The 14,097-nt window shown below is 57.2% G+C and overlaps 1 protein-coding gene across 39 annotated transcripts in view; it reads left to right on the top strand.

Annotated features, from left to right (window-relative positions):
* The window catches only part of ERI3 (ERI1 exoribonuclease family member 3), a 132,781-nt gene that overhangs the window by 106,092 nt on the left and 12,592 nt on the right, over window positions 1-14,097 (top strand). For 20 of the 39 annotated variants that reach the window (XR_011249344.1, XR_011249348.1, XR_011249195.1 and 17 more), the window contains one exon: window positions 1,596-1,695. The exons of 4 other annotated variants lie outside the window; for them this stretch is intronic. Coding sequence is in view for 32 of the 35 variants with exons in the window: in XM_069553968.1 (XP_069410069.1) it covers window positions 1,596-1,695 (100 nt within the window). In the remaining 3 variants the exon portion in view is untranslated. Of the gene's footprint in view, window positions 1-1,595; window positions 1,729-14,097 lie in introns of all 39 variants that reach the window. 15 more of the 39 variants (XM_069553257.1, XM_069552945.1, XM_069553670.1 and 12 more) reach the window with 1 other exon arrangement.

Raw genomic sequence — 14,097 nt, 5'->3', positions numbered from 1 at the left:
CCTTGAGCCTCGTGCTCAGCCCTCGATTTGTGGGTACAGCTGTGGCCTGGGGAAGCGTGGGAGAGCGGGCTGGGAAGTTGGGCCGTGGCTGGTACCCCTGTGGTCAAGCAAAGTGGCTCTGGAGGGAGCTGAGATTGAGGTGCACTCTCTCCTGGCCTCCCAGGGCCCACAGGGCTGACACTTGATTCCTGCAGCTGAGAAGGAAGGGTGCCAGCCCTCTGCTCAGCCCCTTGGTCCTGGCACAGCTTGCGTGTTCAGCCTCCTGTGCTGTTTTGACCCCGTGCTGGGCACTCTTCCGCTGGGAGGCAGTCGGTGGTGGGACGGGGACTTCTCTGGCCCAGTGGTGGACGGGAGCTCTGTGGTGCCTGCCTGCCCATGGCTAACAGTCACCTTAGTTCCACCAGTGGACTCACCATCCAACTTCTGGGAACTTACCCAGACATCATTTGCAGTGATCACTGTCTTAACCACCCTGTCACCTTCCTGCCACTGGGAGAAGGACAGCTTGGTGCTGGGGACTTCTTGGGAGAAGAGATGGGTACTGTTTGAAGGGTCAGCTAGCTATGCAAGCCCACTGATAGAAGCGTGGGACTTGCCGGCAGGCTGAATAGGAATTAAACCCTGTTGGGCCACTTAATAGCGTTCTGACCCTTGTGAGTCTCTTCTTTCTGGGCCTCAGTTTCCTCATCTGTGATAGCTGGTTGTCATGCCTGTAAGGGATGTGAGAGGAGGTGCTGTCCCTGCTTGATGTGTGCCCCACCCCCGACCATGGAGGAGGTGGGTGGTGGCCTGGAGACAGAGGGGGGCAATGGAGTGCTGGGGGCTGAACAGATCGATGCCCCCAGCGCTTGCTTCCCCAACCCCAGGAAAACAATTAAGTACAGATCGATGGGTGGCCGCTTTGAATATGCATAAGTGAGCACTTGACCTTCAGCGAGATCTGCTTCCCACCACACACACACACACACACACAAACACACACTTTTCGTGTGCTCCCCTCACAGCTGCTTGAGTCGGCCAGGTGACCTTACCCCTCTTCAGTTGAGGCCCATATGGCACTCAGCTCCACAATCTGGCCTACCTCCAGGTCAAAAGCACCTTGACCACAGGCATTTGGCTGGCCCCCTTGTCTCTTGCTTCAATTTTCCTGTCTTTGGAGAGAAGTCTAGATATACTGATCTCCAAGTCCCTCCCACCACCAGTCTTTGTGACCAGTAATACCCAACGAGGCCCAGAGACTCTGGATGGGGGGGAAGGGGGGTTGCATGATGAAGGGGAGGCCTGGTGGGAGGAAGAGTCTTAAGAAGGAGGATCTTAATAAATGGGAGCTCTAGAGAGGAGCTTGGTGAGGGGCACCCCATGCGGGCTGGGGACCTCTGATGGGGAGACACCCAGGAGAGAGGGAGCTCTGAAGGTGGAAAGGGTTTTCTGGAGGGATTCTGGTGGAAAGGGAACCCAGCAAGTAGGGAGGACTCTCACGAAGTGGCGTGATGAGAGTAAGCCCTTGCTGGGAAGACATGGGGGGCTGGGGGTGTTGGTGAGTGATGGGGTTGGGTCAGGGCCTCTGGTAACCACTCTTGCCTCCTGTCTTCCAGGCTTACAGCTTCGCCATGGGCTGCTGGCCCAAGAATGGACTTCTAGACATGAACAAGGGCCTCAGCCTGCAACACATAGGCCGGCCCCACAGCGGCATTGGTCAGTCCCTCTACACGTCCCCCTGGCGGCTTGGTCAGTCCCCTGCCCACACCCCCGTCCCGTGGCACACAGAGTGGTTCTGGGGCTCGCTCAGCGCTCCAGCGGGCTGCTCTCTGTAGCTGGGGGGCGTGGGAAGGAGGGGAGGAGTGAGGCGAGAGGGGAACCTGCCTGCTGGAAAGGAAAGGGTCTCTCAAAACAACTTTCAGGAGGAGGCTGGGGTCTGGGCTTTGGGTGGATCACAGGTGGCCTTGGATTCAGAACAAGGGATCCCACCCTGGGTTGCATCTCTGGCGGGTGATGTCCTCAGAGGGGTGGGCACGTCAGCTTACCCACCCCCCGTGGAGCTGGAGAAGGCTGTTTAATATTGTTTCAAGTCTGTGGCCACTAAACTGGGCGATCAATGGGAGTTAAGGAGATGAATTATTTAAACCTCACCAGCTTTTAATTAGTCGGGGTCCTTCTGACCGATGGCTCCGTCCACAGGGTATTGAACTCCCCGTAGGAGCAGCAGCCGCCATTGAGTGGTGCCTGGGCTGGGAGGGGCCACTTGGGGTACCAGATGGGGGTGCCTCCTCAGGGGGATTGCTCCGTGGGAGGGGGCTGGTTCTAGGCACGGGAGGCTCTGCTGGCTTCTTATACACCATTGTGGACGTGTGTCTGTGAGGGGGTGAATGGCACCTTCAGCTGCATGTCTGTGTGTGTGTGTGTGTCTGGGAGTTTGTAAGTGTCCCTATAATGTGTCTTTTTGAGGGATGCGTGTATGTGTGTATGGGTCACAGTGTTCTGTGTACACCTTCCTGAGGGCACCTGTCTCTGTGGAAGCAGCCATCAGCCTGTGTGTATATCCATCAGAAAACGTGTTCATTTCTGCGCATCTCATTTGGCGTGTGTGTCTGCACACGTGTGCATGCAAATATTTTCAAGCAGGGTACTTGACAGGTATAGACTTTGTTCCAAGCGGGGAGGAGCAGGGGTGTTCCTGGGTGATGTTACACGTTAGCATAGCCTTTGTGTACCTTTGTGGCGGTATGACAGGGAAGGGGCCCGGCAAGATACACTGAAAGGTGTCCAGTCACCTGCTGCAGACTGGCCTCATCCTTTCTGCAGACACTGCAGGTGCCTGCTGGGGCTGGGCATGCTGAGCGGATGGTTCTGTCCTCAGGGAGCTCCTGGGAGGACGCAGAGACTGAACTGGGCAGTCTCCACCCAGGGTGCTCAGGGTCGGGATAGAAACACCTGGGCTGCCCCAAGGATGGTTTCCCTGCCGTCAGTTGCCAAGGGCTTCTTCATTTACATTTCACTACTTGAGGATGCCCCCATATCATTTTTATTGGCCCTCAAGGTTCTCTTGGGGTCCCAGGGGAAAGAGGAAGTGGCCATCAGGCCTGGGGAATTGGGAATCCCCCACAACTGCTGTTCCCTCCCATAGGAGCTGTTTAATACAGCCTAGAGGAGACCCCAAACCTATCATGCTGATGGGCCTTCAAAGTCAGCAGGAAGTTTCCTAGAGAAGATGAGACTTGAGTCAAGGGATCCCTGAAGGATGAATAGGAGTTTGCTAGGCAGACAGTTGGGGGAAGGGTTTTCTACTTTGGGGAGGCCATCTGTATACCAAAGCGCAAGGGCAGGAGGCAGCCTGTTGTGATGAGAGGACAATTTTGGACATCTGCAAGTAGTTTCCTGTGACTCGAGTGGAACATTTGGGTTAGGGAATGAAATGGCTAGAAGATGAATGGGGAAATAAGCCAGCCTTGAATGCCAGGTCAGAGGATGTGGCTTTTTGTGAGGTTTTAAGGAGACAGGAAAAGACAGGATCAGAGCTCTGGTCCAGAATCAATGAGGCAGTTGAATGCTACACACACTAGTTCTAAGTAGGTGCTCGACAAATGCTCTGGTGGATGAACGGACGGCGAGTGAGCGATGAATCAGGCAAGGGTATTGGGCAAGCGAGGGAGCAGAGAACCTGGGCCCGTGGGAAGGCGTGTTGGCCCAGGGAAAGAGGAGCTGCCAGAGGCGGAGGGGCTGGCAGGACTAGGGTGATTCACCCCACACAGCCTGAGCGGAGCTCCCTGCTTCTGTGTATCTGTCCTGGGGGTGTTTGTGAGAGGAAGGGGTGCCTTGTTCCTACTCTTTGCTGCCTCCTGGGACTCAGTGATGGCGTTCTTGTCTGTTCACCCATGTTGGCTCGAGGTGGGGACCCTTGAAGTATTCCCTCCTTCTTCAGAGAAGAAGGTGTTTCCCTCTGGGTGGGCCCCAGGGGCCACCCAAGGCTCTGGCTGTTGGCAGCAAAGTCAGGGCTTTGGCGCTAGCAGCAGTTCAGGCCCTGTGACCTTAGATCAGAGGCAGTGCCACCTGCCTCCCTGGGCTGTTAGGAACAGCTGGCGCAGTCTGGGCGCACAGTGGGTGCTCCAGGAGCTGCCTCCTCTGTTGCTCTGCCCAGGGCACGGGGGGCTCCTGGCACTCGATCCTTGTACTTGTGAATGAAGGGGGCTGCCCTGCCAGCTGCTGGCTGGCTCTGAGGAGTGGGTGAGGGTGCTTGGAAGGAAGGGAGGATGCAGGGCATTAATTGGGCTGGGAGAGGCGGGGAGGGGAGGTGCAGATTTTGAGCGGTGAGGTTAATGGCCCTCGCGCCAAAGAGACAGCTTTAATGAGCTTCAGCTGGTGGTGCCCTGAGTTACTGTGCGTGCTAAAAGGGTCGCGCTGTAAGAGTTTGATGTGGACTGTTTCCCAGCCCTGGGGTCAGGGGTCAGCTCCTGTCACTGGCCACTCAGGCTGGTCCTCAGTGACATGGTGCTAATTAACTGTGTGAGGAGCTGCCAGCCCCAAGTGGGGAGTGGTATGTATCTTGCCGGGGGGTGAGGCAGCCTTGGTGACTCTGGGTAAGGGCTCTGCAGGTCCCATAGCTTAGCCCTCTCCAGGGGCTGCTGGCTTCTCCCACAATGCCTTGGGTGGTGGGGAGTGGCAGGGTGTGCTGAGCTCCAATGATCCTGGCCCCTGGAGGAATCTCCTGAGTCTCCTTCTAAGGTATGGGTGGCAGGGGAGGGCTGTGGGGCTTACTTGGTGGGGACCCCTGCTGGGCACTGGGGTGGTAGAGGTGCTGACAGAGTAAGGGGGCAGGTGTGCTGGAGGTTTGGCCGGCCAGGCAGGACAGGGACCTTGGCGTGGAATGGAGGGGCCCGCTGGGATAGATGTGCATGGCTGGGCTGTTTGAGGGGGAGCCGTAGAGTGTTTGCATAGAATGACCTGGTCAGAGCTGGTTCCAGTCAGTGCCATCTGAGAGTCTGTGTAGAAAGGACTAGCAATGAGAAATCACGGAAGGGAAGGCCACAGGGCAATCAATGGAGGGGGCAGTGGGGAGGGTAGGTGAGGGATGCAGGCAGTAAGCTATGCGGGAGGTGGTGGTTATTCAGGGCCGGCCAGCTGTCCATGGGCAAGGGGAAGGAGGTGGTGAATGGCTACCTTGCACCTGCTGTGTTTCAGGAGCTGTGGTAGGTGCTAAACCTGCATTGGTCCTGCCCCACTGAGCTCCGTAACCAGGATGGGGAGAGGGCGTGGCCCTGGGGACTGTAGTAGGGGAGCATCAGGGGTGGAACACCTACCAGAGAGGGGGCTCAGGGGCTGTCAGCGTGGCCTCGTGGTCAGGGAGAGACGCTTCTTCCTGGGGGAGTGGATTCAGCCTCGTGACCCCGGGGAGCAGGGTGGCATGGAGCAGGTTGCAGGTGAGGGGGACTACACATTTGCAGAACTGCTGACCGGCTGTGTCAGCGGGCTCCGTTAGTGTTCTTGACTCGGGCAGCCTCCACGGGGCACTGCTGAGTGGGCCTTCTTTCATTTCAGCAAGTGGTCAGCACAGCACATTCACATTATTTGGGGGCGCTTTGTATTAACTCATTTAGGTTTCATACAGTCTGATGAAGGCAGCCATTGCCATCCCCATTTTACAGATTGGGAGGCTGAGGCTCAGATGAGTAACTTACCTGCAGTCACAAAGGCAGTCAGACCAAGGAGCCAGGATTCATTCTCGGGTCCATCCGAGCACAAAGTCTGCATTCTTACCACCGTGCTGAACTAGGAGCACCTTTTTTGGTGTTGGGCTTTGTGCTGCCAGCAGAGACAGTGAGGAAGAAAACGAGCTTATGTTTGGCATTTCTCTCAGTGTCACATAAAACCCACAGGTCTTCGCAAAGCTTTGGTAGCAGCAGGTGAGGAAGAAAGGGGAAGCGGGCGTGGCCACCCTGGCGCAGTCGCCCTGGGAGCCAGGGCCCTGCCCCTACACAGTGATTCCCATTTGCCTTCCATCCAGGAGATCCTGAGCATCATCTAGGGGCCACCCCTCTGAGGGTCTTGCCTAGCCCTCCCGGTGTGAGTGCACAGAATACATCCCTAGGCCCCAGGCAGAGGTAATGATCAGGCCCTACATACTTGACATACCCTACATACAGGCCATACATACGTACGGGCTCTTCTTTCTTGTTGGAAATCCACACAGGAAACCTCAGTAAAATCTCCCCTGTTGTTGGGACATGGAGGCCCTGCAGACTGCCAGCATCACAGGTGGGGCAAACAATCGAAACCTTCCCTGGTGCCCAGCTGGGTGGTCCTGCCCTGGCTGCTTAGCTCCTCTGCTCAGGGACCAGGGATTCCACAGGCTCCAGGTGAGATGGGATGGCAAGTCACTGGGTGAGCCCTCTCAGGAGCTTGCTGCCCAGCACAGTTTGGCAGGAGAGCTGGGCTGGCAGGTGGCTGGGTGGGGCCCGGCCCTGGGGGGCAGTGCCAGCCTGTAGGCTCCCCTGAAGGAGTGGGGTGTCTATCAGAGTCCAGTCAGAGCGCATTAGCTCTGTGACACGGATCTCATTAGCGCCCGTGAGAGATGTCACTGCAGGAGAATCGTCGGTTCGGGGAGATGCTTGTACCAAAAGGAAGAAAGGACAGTGACAGCCTTTTCTCTGCCGCCTCCGCCGCCGAGCTCCCTGGGCCGCCCGCCCTCCTCCTCGTGGGGGGGTGGGGGTGCTGGCTAATGAGCTCGTCTGCAGTACAGCTCTGCCTTCCCCTCCTTGAAGTTCCCCGGTCCCTCCGAAGACCTCGGGCCCGGGATTAGCACACACCAAACGCCAGCAACCCCCCCCCCCCCCACTGCCCAGCAGGGAGTTCCTTCTGATCACCCTGCTCCTGCTACCCTGGGCGAGGGAAAGAGGTGGGGCTGGGACAGAGCCATTGGCGGAGGGGTCACTCCTGGAAGGCTCCAGCTCCTTTGCCTCCCTTGACAGGGTGACCATGTCCACTTCTCTGCAGTGGGCTCTTCCTTCCCAGAGTTCCCATCTTCTCCCCGCCTCCCCACCCCATGACATCTCCTACCCATCCCTGCATTGAACTCTCCTCCCAAGGCAGGGGAGAACGTGGGGCCTCTGGCCAAGGGCCCAGCAGTGTAGATCTGACCTGGGACTTGCTGGCTGAGCTAGAGGGCTTCAGAATCAGCCAGAGCCCAGTCTGGACTTCTTCGGATGACCTGAGGGTGGTGAAGTGTTGAGGTGAGGCCTCTGCGACCTGACAGACTTGTTCCTGGCCATCCTGGAGAGGCAGAGGGGTGTCTCGCCCCCCACTGCTGGCTTTGGCCATCCTCAGCGCAGGCAGGCTGGGAGGGGAGAAGTCAGCACAGCTCCCTTAGGAGTGGGGAGGGACAGCTGGAGTGTGTGTTTCCCCAGCACTACCACCCCACTTCGCCCTCTCCCCTAACCCCATCCAGTTCTTTCTAGAGTGTCCCAGAGAAAATGATGAGCCGGGGGTGGTGGCTGACCACAAGAAGGGACAAGTCTAGGTATCCACAGGGCCTCCACTGGGCTGCCTGCATAGTGCTTGGGGCTGTTCACACCTTCCTCCCTGGGCTGGCGTACTCGGAGCCCAGGAACATCTGAGGAACTGGCCCTTGCCAGATACAAGAGATGGAGAAATGGATGGATGGATGAGTGGAGTGGTGGACAGGCGAAGGAGGTTCTGGTGTCTGCCTGTGTGTGCTGTGTGTGTATGATGCACTGGGAAGTACAATCTTTGTTTCCCTACCTTCCTAGCCCCAGGCCCGGCTTGGCCTCCCCTTGTCTCTCTCTGTATCTCCTGTCAAACCATCGCAGACGTAAATGACAAAGAAATCAGAAAGACAGATCAATGCCGGCCAAATTAGCACTTGCAGATAGACTGTGCGGGGATGTCAGCGCCCTGACCCCTGGTGATCTTGCAGCCTCCGCTGCTGATATTATGCAAATTGCATCCATCTGGCAGGACCTGCGTGCTGGCTGCTCCTACTCAGAGGAGTAATGGGCTGGGGTGGGCGGGAGTGTCGGAGCAAGAGTCGTGGAGTGAGTGTGTGCATGTGTGAGCATGTGCTTGAGTGTGTGCGAGGGCGTGCGGTGCCCACCAAGCGCTGGGCGGTGATGGAGTGATTGACAGGGCAGATAAGGGGCTGCATTGGATTCCTTTGGGCTGGGGGATTAGGAGCAGCCACAGATGGGAGATAACCGGACTTCATTTCAGTTTATTTTTCTCCTTATCCCTCTCCCCACCTTCACTCCCCGAAAAACACAATCTCTGTAGTTTGCGTTTCCATCAATATTTGCAAGTCATTACCACTGGTTTAAGGTGAGAGACAATGTCAAGGCCCAGACCAGTCCAGCCCTTCCCCCAGTCCCGTATAGGTCTGGTACCTTGAGAATGAATACCTAGAGTGACCCAGAGAGCCTGCATTCCGGTGGTGGTCCTAGCACCCCCTCCTCCCAAGCCCACAGTACTCAAGGGACAATCTCTATCTCATGGACCATCCCTACTACCCTGCCTCATCTGACCTCAGTGCCACCTGACAGTCCTTAAGCTGGGCCCCTGCCCCTCCCACCTGACACTGCTATGTGACATCCCTGTCCCCAAATTGTGGCTCCAGCATCAGAGCTCCTGCCCCTGGTATCAGCTGGGTCCCCTGGGAGCTGCTCTTTTTTTTTCCTACAGGGCTCTGAACCCTTCTTCACAGCTTCTGTCCCTGACATTTTTGACCCAGCGGGGCAAAGTGAGGCCTGTGGAGAAGGGAATTTGTTTGTCCTGGTCCGAATCCACCATCCTTCCACTGTACCCTTCCATAAGATTTGCTGGTGCCACGTGTAGTAGAGAGGACTCTACACCTGCTACCTCAGTGACTCCTCAGGCCCTGTGAGATTGGGGCCGTCACCTATATCGTATTCAAGGAAGCTGAGGAAGGCTGTCACACACCCAGGGCAGCAGAGCAAGGAGGTGGGAGAGGTGGGGTTCAAACACATGTCTCTCTAGGACCAGAGCTCACCACCCAGCTCCCCTGCCTCCCTGCCGTGCCACCAGCCCCAGATGCTCACACATCACCATGCCTGGATCTGCTTAAGGGAACCATCCATGCACAGTAGGCCGACTAAGTCCTTCAGCTCCTGGCCTCTGAATGCAGACCGTGGCCCACAGCAGACCCCCGGCCAGGCTGAACCAGCCCCAAGGGGGCAGGATTCAAACACAGCTCACCCTGGGGAGCTGTGTGGCTGAGACAGTCGGGCTGTAACAAGAAGGACACACAGAGGACAGAATGCACACAGCGGCTGAGCCGGCCCAGGGACATGTCACAGCACATGGCCCCCGGGGCCCCGCCGCTCGGAGAGGTGCTGAGCCGCTCAGGCCAGCCAGCTGTCCCAGGAGCCCCTCCAGAACGGGGTCCCCGCTGTACCCTCCCACCAGGCAGGGTTGGGAGCTGGGAGTGCTGGGGACATGTCCGGGGACACGTGTGCAAGGGGAGCTTGTCCTAATGAGGAGAACATGGCTGCTAGTTAGGCGAGGGGCGGGCGGGGAGCCGCAGAGCTGATTGAAGGCAGGGGCAGGGGTCAGACAATTAGGCCCAGATCCGGCCGTTTGATGTGAGTTCTGAGGCCTCAAAGCCTCCCTTCAGCCCGCTCCCTCCACTCCCTCCTCTCCCTCCTCTTTCCTTTCTTCTTCTGCCCAAAGGCAGGAAGGATGGAAACGCTTACTCTCACTGTTACTATTATTAAACTCTGCGGCAAGCCAGCCAGACCCCAGGACTCTTGCCCACAGGGGGCACCCCAGGACCCCCAGGAGGCTCCTTGGGCCCCGGGGGGTGGGGGTGGGGGTGTGCAAATCTGGCCAGAAGCCAAGGCCAGCTGGAGGACTGGGACGAGCTGAGCCCTAGGGCAGGGTCACCTGCCGCCTCTCTTGCTTCTGGCTGACTGAATAAGGTTGCCCAGTGGGGAATTTGGTCCTGGGTCCCGCTAAGACCATCACCTCCTGCAGCCTCCTGGTTCTTTCCTGTACTGCCCTGGGGGCTTGGGGGTCAGGGCGGGGGTCATTCATCCCCATACTCCATCACAGAGATCATCATTTGTAGCCCCATGCCTTGCCCCAAAGATGAAGATGCACAGAGTCACGTGGCTCCACACTGCTGTCGCACTCACACACCAAAGCAGGACCCCACCCTCATCTCATGGCCACAGGCACCATCACAGGGTCCCATACGCCCACAGGGTCTTGCGAAAAAGCCCTGTCTGTGGCGGCAGGGCCCTGGGAACTAAGCCCCTCCCCTGGGGTGGCTGGGAACAGTCTGACCTTGTGTCTGGGGTGGGTGGGTATCGGGCCCTTCCAGTCCCCCATCCTAGGTAATCAGCCTTTCGAGGTGGTACTGACCAGAGAGCGGGAGGTAGCCGGACTGGGGGGGAGGGGGAGAGGGAGGGTGGGAGCAGAGATAAATGTTAGCTCATTTCTTCCGTAATTAGTTACTCCCTCATCCCCGCGTTGTAATTGTGAACAAGCTGTAATGTTTAATTAGTCTGTAAATGAAACCCCAATTTCATAATGGCCTGGCTGACAGGGCTAAGTGAGCAGGGGGGTAGGCGGAGGGGAGGTAATAGGGAGGGCCTGTGGCGTGGGGGGGGGGGGGGGGGTGGGGGTGCGGGCTTGCGGTCTCACCTCCTCTTCTCAGCCCCAGCCTGGTCTCTGGTTGGGGAGGCTCTGAGACTGATGGCATCCTGCCTTCCCGCCTGTAACCTCTCCTCAGGCCTTTCTTACCAGCAAGAGAAGGAATTCGGAAGGGTTCCTGACATCCTTCTCCCTCCCTCCCTTCCCTGCTATTCTCTGGGTGGCATACCACAGTCACAGCCCAACCCAGATGCCTCTGGTTGGAGAAACGGACAGTGGGGGGGTGTGGGGGAGGAAGACCCAGTCGGTCCAACCTTCCCCCTCCCCAAGTCATCCTACTAAGAGACCTTCGCTTGCTGGCCCCTGGACCTGAGGATATGGCCCGAGACTTCGAGGAGCCAGTGATTGGCATAGATAGGCTCCGCCCCTCCGGTGCGGCGGCTAAAGGGAATCAGCCTCGGCGCTAGGCTGACACCCCAGGCCAGACGCGGCTCTCGGTAGGTATCTCCGCAGACTGCGATGAACCGGAGCTGCCGCAGGGGGGAGCCCCCGGCCCCACCGCGGCCTCATCGGTTTCTCCTGTCTCCCCCACAACATCCTCATCGTCTGCACGCGCCCCCGCCCTGCCTGCTGCAGCCATAAATCTCAATTTACGAGGGCGGCTCTGGTGGGGGAGGGAGGCAGCGCTGCTAATGACGGCTCCTCAGCCGGATTTTTCATGTTGCACAGTCATAAATTTTTAAGGACAGCATGGGCAGCACGTTAGCGAGTTATCGAGGCTGCCTCCATGCTGGCTGCCTAGCTCCAAGAAGACAGGGGCTGAGCGGGGTAGAGCAGGCGTTTGGGTCAGGGTGAGGCTGGGTCAAGCAGGCAGGCTAGCCTGAGCCTTCTCACAGCGTGGCTAATGCTGCCAGAGCAGCCCCTAGTAAGGACAGGCGCATGGGGTGGGATCAGGCATATGGGCACCCAGGCCCTGGCGTTGGGAGCTGCTGATGGATGCCACTGCTCCATGACTTGACACCGTGATGTACGGAGAGCCTGGAGACCTATGGATTTTCAAAGTGACCACTTTGAATAGAATTACAAACCCCCAAGCAAGTGCACTGTGAGGTCTTTGCCCTGGCAGAGCTACATTTGGTTCATAAACAAGGTCCCTTTTAGGATTGCTCTCAAGATTGGGGATCCCTGGAGTCACCAAGGGAGATTCCTGGGGGAAATCCCTCCACAGAAGGGGCAGATCTATGGACCTGCCAGGAGCCTGGAGCCATGCTGACCTCATTCTGATTACATCCATCATTTCGGGTTGTGTGGTCCTGGGTAAGTCATGCACCTTCCAGGGCCTCTGTTTCCTCCTCTTTAAAGTGGGATTGTTGATGGTGCCTACCTGTGAGGCTTACCTTGAAAGTATTGTACCACCCTGCTTATGAGTTAGCTCGTTTATCTATATAAATCTCTGGGAAGCTTGAGGCGAGTGTCTGGGGAAAGATCTTTGTGGGAGATGGTGGGCATTCATTTTTGTGCAGTGATTCATTCAGAAGGTGTTTTCTGGGGTCTGTTGGGTGCCCAGTCTGGTGCTGAGTTTTCAGAGATGAGGCCACTTCCTTCCTAGGAGGTGATTTGAGCATGGTGGCTGAGGCCAGTCAGTGTCCCCAGCCTTGGCCTGCCACACCTAAGCTTCCGGGCATTCAGAGGCCCACACTGGCCTCTTCAGAGTCCTCCAGGCCAAATGCTCACCTGAATTTCCTGATCTGTGCAGCTGAAGGCTTACAGTCTTGACCACTTGTCCAGTGCCACAGGCACAAAGGGCAAGCAATTCAGACACTGCTCAAGTCAGCAGAGGTGGTGTGAGTGTGTGCTTGTGTCCAGGTGTTTGGGAGGACTCTGTGCTAATCTCTTGGGACAAATGCTGGTCACTTAGGGAGAGGAGCATACCCAGGCTGGGCCTCGTTGATGTAGGGGCCCCTTCTGAAGCCTCTCTCCTCATGGCCCCTGTACTGCAGCACACAGCACCCTTCCTCATTCTCTGGAACCTGCCATGCCTTCATTTACCTCCGGGCTTTCCCACCTGGCTTTATTTTCCTTGGGAGCCCCCATTCCCACCCTTAGCCTAATTCAGTCCTGCGCATCCTTCGGAGCACAGCTCCGTTTGCTGTTCAAGGAAGAGTCCTTGACTCCTAGCCTTGGTCAGGTCCCCTCCCCTGCACACTCGACCTTTGGAGCATGCTGTCATAGTCCTCACTAAGAAGCTGTTAAATGCCCCCTCCCCGCTCTGCTGCACTAGATTGAAAGTTCCCTGAGGGCAGGAATTTCTGTCTCTTTCGTTCAGCTTGTGTCCCCGAAGCATAACATAGTGTCTGACTCCTGTGGGTAGATAGTGGATAAAATGTGTTGTTTTGAATTGAGTTAAGCTGTGCTGAGACAGCTCAGGCCCACCCCTGGGTGCCAGGGCAGGGGGAGGGGGCTAGGGAAGTGCCTGGAGCTGAGGTGGTTCCCATTAGTCCTCATGATTAATTCACAGCCACACTGTGATGGAGTGGGCTTGTCCCCAGTCAGCGCCTCCGCTGGGGCCCACCTGTTAGCGACAAACAAACAAAGGGGATAAATAATGCATTGGGAGCTGAGCCAGGCAAGGCGGCGGTATTGAAATTAATAGGGATTAGCTGAGCAGCTTGAGGATGAAATATTTACCAGGTGGGACTGGGTTTAGGGAGGGCCGCCCCCGCTCCCAGAGTCCCCAGGCTTGCTTAGGCCCTTCTCCAGGGCATCGCTGGCAGGGACTGTGGAGCCCAACACTGCCCCTTCTGCCCCTAGAGGTCTTGATTCAGGACGGGCTGGCCAGGTCATGAGAGCTCAGGTCCCAACCTGTCTCTGGCACAGGAGATCTTGGGGAAATAAAGATACTCGGAACGAGTGGAGGTGGGAAAGGAGCCGAAGCTGCCAGCACATGGGAACCTGGGGCAGGATTGGGGCTGGGGCCTGTCTGGGCTGCAGGCGGCAGGTATCAGGGCCAGAGTAGGCTCACATGATCTTGTCCCCCCATCCTTCCCTCTTTCTTTTCCTCCAGTCCTTCCTTTCCTCCACTTATTACATATTTACTGAGGGCTTCTGTGGAGATAACAGGAGTGCCATCAAGGGATTTGTGGTCCAGCAGGGGTTGACAGAGGCAGTCACATGGAGGAACAGTGGGTGCTGTGGGAACACACAGAAGGGGTTCCTAACATCAACATGGGGGTGCAGGCAAGGACCTCAGGAAACCGCAGCAAACTTCTGTCCCTCAGAATGGCCTAGCAGTGGGGGAAGAGCTTCCCAGGCAGAAGGAAGAACATGTGGAAAAGCCAAGAGGGAGAAGAGGCTGAATTCCACAGTCTGACAGGAGTGTGGGAAAGATGAGGCCCGAGAGGGACCCTGGGTAGATCCCTGGAACTGAGTGGAGGAGTTTGGACACTATCCTTGGAGCAGTGAGGCTTTGTTGAAAGTGGT

This window comes from Ovis canadensis, chromosome 1 (genome assembly GCF_042477335.2).
Source record: "Ovis canadensis isolate MfBH-ARS-UI-01 breed Bighorn chromosome 1, ARS-UI_OviCan_v2, whole genome shotgun sequence".
In the NCBI taxonomy this organism is placed as follows: Eukaryota; Metazoa; Chordata; class Mammalia; order Artiodactyla; family Bovidae; genus Ovis; species Ovis canadensis.
The sequence above is the reverse complement of the archived record's forward strand: the minus strand, read 5'-3'. Positions and strand labels throughout refer to the sequence as shown.